This window comes from Calidris pugnax, unplaced genomic scaffold (genome assembly GCF_001431845.1).
Source record: "Calidris pugnax isolate Ruff unplaced genomic scaffold, ASM143184v1 scaffold84, whole genome shotgun sequence".
NCBI lineage: Eukaryota > Metazoa > Chordata > Aves > Charadriiformes > Scolopacidae > Calidris > Calidris pugnax.
In genome coordinates this window covers 260587-265460 of record NW_015090804.1, presented here as the reverse complement: position 1 = coordinate 265460, position 4874 = coordinate 260587, and the positions used below count along the sequence as shown (strand labels likewise).

Sequence of the window (4874 nt, the reverse complement as noted above, 5' to 3'; positions counted from 1 at the left end):
GATGCGGGATGGGGAAGGAAGCAGGATGGGGAAGGAAGCAGGATAGAGAGGGACATGGGATGGGGGGGGATGCGGGATGGGGAAGGAAGGAAGCGGGCTGGGGAGGGATGCGGGATGAGGGGGATGCAGGATGGGGAGGGATGCGGGCTGGGGAGGAATGGGGAGAGGAGGCAGCAGCCCCTGATCCCCAGGAGGCATGCCGGGCCGTGGCAGCGTGGGGAGAAGGAAGAGGAGGAGGCAGAGGAGGAGGCAGGCATCCCGCCAGCACCCGCCGTGGTTCCCAGCCCAGCCCAGGAAACCATCCAGATTTCGAATGTGGCGGGGAGGCTGTGGGGCTGCTGTTCCACAAGGCCTGGCCAGCGGCCGGGGGCAGGCAGGGACTTGATGGAGGAGCAGGAGAAGGGCTTAAAAACAAGGAGGAAAAGATTCCCTGTGGAGCAAAGCTCCTCTCCACCTCCCTTAGGGGCATCCTGCCCTCACAACCCCACACGGGGCTCACCCCAGAGGGGGAAAGGGGTGGAATGAGCGAGGAATCTTGCTTTAACCTCCTCCTCCTGGGATGGGGGTCCTGGGTGTAGGTTGGCGAGGGCCCTGAAGGCATCTCCCCTCCCGCAGGCCAAGCTGAGGAACATGGAGACCTCCCTGCGGCACAAGGCCAAGGACTTCTCGGCCGTGCATCACTCCTACGAGTCCATCTCCAAACACAACCAGGTGGGTGCTGCCTCCCTCCTGGCCCGCAGGGGACGGGGCCTGATCCAGACACATGCATGGACATGTGTGCACACGCGTGTACACACCCCGGGCAGGAATGTGGGTTGCTCTGGGGTGGAGCCATCCCGGGCTGCTCCATCCCTGAGCGAGGAGGATGCTGGAGATGGGGAATTAATGGGCACAAATTGAATATAAGAAGTTCCATCTGCACATGAATCACAGAATCCCAGAATCTTCTAGGTTGGAAGGGACCTTAAAGATCATCTTGTCCAACCGTCAACCCAACTGACAAAAATAGACACCCACACAACAAACAAGGAGCATCATCACTAAACCATACCTCCCAGCACTACATCAACCTGTCTTTTGAACACCTGAGGATGAGGAACTTCTTTCCTGTGAGGGTGGCAGAGCCCTGGCAGAGGCTGCCCAGAGAGGTGGTGGAGTCTCCTTCTCTGGAGACATTCAAACCCACCTGGACATGTTCCTGTGGGACCTGCTCTGGGTGGCCCTGCTCTGGCAGGGGGTTGGAGGAGATGATCTCCAGAGGTCCCTTCCAACCCCATGTGATTCTGTAATTGGGGACCAGGGGAAAGGAGATGGGGCTGCTGTGGCAGCCAGGACATTGATTTTGGGAGGGCAGCGTGGTCCCAGCAAGTCCCTGAGCACTGGAGCTGGTTGGAGGGCTCCGGAGGGGCATTTAGGGGGAAGACAGGGGGAGCCTGGTGGAGCTGGGGGGCTCCGAAGGGAGGTGGTGACGTCCCCCCGTGGGGCAGGTGGAAGCGGTCCGGCTGGAGGAGCAGATTGGGAAGGAGTTTGAGAAGCTGCACGAGTTCCTGCGGGAGGAGGAGAAGGCTCTGCTGGCCCAGCTGCAGGAGGAGACGCGGCGCAAGAACAACCTCATCGAGGGCAAGATGAAGCGCCTGGTCAAGGAGAGGCAGGCCCTGCTCAACGAAGCCTTCCAGCTCCAGGCAGACCTCAAGGAGGATGACTACACCTTCCTCATGGTAAAGCCCCAATGGGGTGCTGCCCCACGCCCTGCGGGGTGTCCCCCTCCCTTTGACACCCTCCTGCTTCCACTGGGGGATGCTTTGGGTGTTTGCAAGCCCCCATGAGCCCCCCCTACAAGCTGGGATCTGATGCCTGGTGTCTCCTTCTCTTTCAGAGCCACAAGAACCGCAAGCGCAGGTAGGTCCTGGTCCCCAACACATCCCCTTCCCTGGGACACAGGGGGCTGAGCCCCTGCACCCCCTCTATGGGGCTGAATGGGGTCTTCTGGGAGGTCTCTGCCCCATATGACTTCGTGTACCCATGGGATGCTCCAGCAGAAGGAGGTCCTGGGTGTCCACGAGGCTGGGGATGGGGGGAGTGACACAAAGCAGACACAAAGCACCTCTGCAGGTCTTGGGGGAAGTGTTAAAAACCTCATGTTGGGGGGAATTTGGTGCTGGGACCCTCCTGGGGGGAGAACAGGGTGGGAGCAAAGCCCAGAAAGAGACATGGGGCCCTGGTGGGGACGTCCCTCCCAAAACACAGGGTGCCAGGTACCTCCAGACCCTTCCTCCAGACCCTTCCTCCATCCTTGACCTGTCTCCATCCTCTTCCACCATCCCAGGATCGCCTGCACGGCTGAGGAGCCCGAGGCTGTGCCCTCTGGGATGCTCCTCGATGTCGCCAAGTACCTGGGCTCCCTGCAGTACAACGTGTGGAAGAAGATGCTGGATATCATCACCGTAGGTGAGGTGCTGGGCCTGGGGGACACATGGTTCTCCCAGGGCTGGGGGATAAAAAGCAGGACAACATGGGCTGGCAGCCCAGCAAGCCCCCCAACCCCTGAGCTGCTTCCCCAGCAGCGTGGCCAGCAGGGCCAGGGGGGGCATTCTGTCCCTCTGCTCCGCTCTGGGGAGACTCCATCTGGAGCTCTCCATCCAGATTTGGAGTCTTCAGCTCAGGAGAGACATGGAGCTGTTGGAGCAGGGCCAGAGGAGGCCCCGGAGATGCTGGGAGGGCTGGAGCCCCTCTGCTGGGAGGGGGGGCTGAGAGAGTTGGGGGGGGTCAGCCTGGAGAAGAGAAGGCTCCATGGAGACCTTGGAGCCCCTTCCAGTCCCTCAAGAAGGGGGGCTCCAGGAAAGCTGGGGAGGGACTCTGGCTGAGGGAGGGGAGCCCTAGGAGGAGGGGGAAGGGTTGGACACTGCAAGAGGGGAGATGGAGCTGAGCTGTGGGGAAGAACTTGTTTGGTGGGAGGGTGGTGAGAGCCTGGCCCAGGTTGGCCCGAGAAGCTGTGGTTGGAGCAACCTGGTGTGGTGGGAGGTGTCCCTGCCCAGGGCAGGGGGTGGCACTGGGGGGGCTTGAAGGTCCCTTCCCACCCAAACCATTCTATGGCTAAAGCAGCCTTCGCATGGGGCACTCTAGGGGTGGTGGGTGCTGGAGAGGAGCGTGGAGCAATGTGTCCACAGCTGGTGGGCCTGGGGAAGGGGGTTGGAGAGCAGAAAGGATGCTCAGCACCCCAAAAGAGAAGCCCTGGAGGGTGCATTTCTCCATGGTGAGCTGGGTTAGGAAAGGATGGGTGGAGGTTTTGCCCCATAAACTCCTCCCTGCAGCAGGCCAGGCTCCTAACACGTGTGTTCTCCCCACAGTCCCCTTCAGCTTCAACCCCAACTCGGCGGGGTGCTGCCTCTCGGTGTCTGAGGACCTCACCAGCGTCACCAACGGGGGCTTCAAGCTGCTGGTGGAGAACCCCGAGCGCTTCACCTCCGCTCCCTGCGTCCTCGGCTCCCACGGCTTCTCCACCGGCTTCCACACCTGGGAGGTGGACCTGGGTGGGGTAAAGACCTGGCGGGTGGGGGTGTCCCGGCCTAGTGGTGGCACCCACTGCACCTTCCACCACGATGCCCGCTCTGGTTTCTGGTACATCTACCGCCTGCCCGGGAAGGAGGGCGAGGTGTGCCGGGCCTCCAACGCCGCGCGCTCTGAGGTGCTGGTGGGCGACCTGAAGCGCGTCCGGGTGGAGCTGGACTGCAACGAAGGGGAGCTCTCCTTCTACGACGCCGACCGCAAGACACACATCTACACCTTCCACGAGAAGTTTGGGGGCACAGTTTTCCCTTATTTTTACGTGGGGGGCAGGCCGGAGGGTGCCCTGCCCGAGGGGCTCCGCATCTGTCCCCTCCGCGTCCGCATCCACGAGGATGTCCCCGTCTAAGTGGTCGCCCCTCTCCTGCCACCGCTGCCTCTTCCCTGCATTTGGGGTTCTCCAGGTGCTTTTTCAGCTTTCCTTAAGGAAAAGAAAAAAAGGGAAAAAGAAGTATGTATGTATGTACTGCCTCTTTTTTAAAAAAATCATTAATAAAGATTCTGCTCTTCTTGGATGGCTCCACCTCTGTGGCTGAACCACCTCGGGTCCTGTCCTGCCCATCTCCATAGAATCATAGAATGGTTTGGGTTGGAAAAGACCTCAAAGATCATCGAGTTCCAACCCCCTGCCCTGGGCAGGGACACCTCCCACTAGAGCAGGTTGCTCAAGGCCACATCCAGCCTGGCCTTGAACGCTTCCATCACGGATCGAAGCTGAGAAGGTCTCAGGGAGAAGGTGTCTCCCTGCTGGGTGCCTGAAAATAGTTAATTAAACCATCTTGAGGGCTTTCCAAGCTCATACAGGGGTTGCAGCTTGCAGGGATCCAGGTCTCCCTGTGGTGGGTACAAAAGGGACAGTGGCTTCTGCCCCCAGACCTCAGGATGGGGATGTCCCCATGGCCTGGTAGGTGCAGGCAGAAGCTTGTGCTTCCCCTCTACAAAAGAAACCACAAAGGGGGACAACCTTGAGAGCACCAACCCATCTCCTCCAGCCCCTTCTCCTTGTGGCTTTTACCCCTCTGAGGGGCTTTTTCCATCAATCCCCTGCTCCGGGAGGCAGGGGGTGACAGGAGGTGGTGGGATGAGGGGAGACAAAAAAACCCCACCCTCTGCAACCCCCTGCTAGGTCTGACCCCATATTAATCCTGCTCTCCATCCTGGTGAGGACAGGGGGGGTTTGAAGGTGATGCCCTGGAGAAAGGTACAACATTGGGGCAACAGTGTCTGGCCTGTGAGGACTCCTGACATTCTGCAGCTGAGCACATCCTTGTTCTGCCTCATCATCAATGGCTCCAGGGCTTAGAAAATCT

The 4874-nt window shown here is 60.0% G+C and overlaps 1 protein-coding gene across 1 annotated transcript in view; it reads left to right on the top strand.

Annotated features, from left to right (window-relative positions):
* The window catches only part of TRIM35 (tripartite motif containing 35), a 5790-nt gene extending 1716 nt beyond the window's left edge, over window positions 1-4074 (top strand). Inside the window, exons 2-6 of the mRNA XM_014937946.1 lie at window positions 616-711; window positions 1488-1718; window positions 1877-1899; window positions 2327-2448; window positions 3348-4074. Of these exons, the coding sequence (XP_014793432.1) occupies window positions 616-711; window positions 1488-1718; window positions 1877-1899; window positions 2327-2448; window positions 3348-3913 (1038 nt within the window). The 3' untranslated portion in view covers window positions 3914-4074. The remainder of the gene's footprint in view (window positions 1-615; window positions 712-1487; window positions 1719-1876; window positions 1900-2326; window positions 2449-3347) is intronic.
* Window positions 4075-4874: the final 800 nt, after the last annotated feature.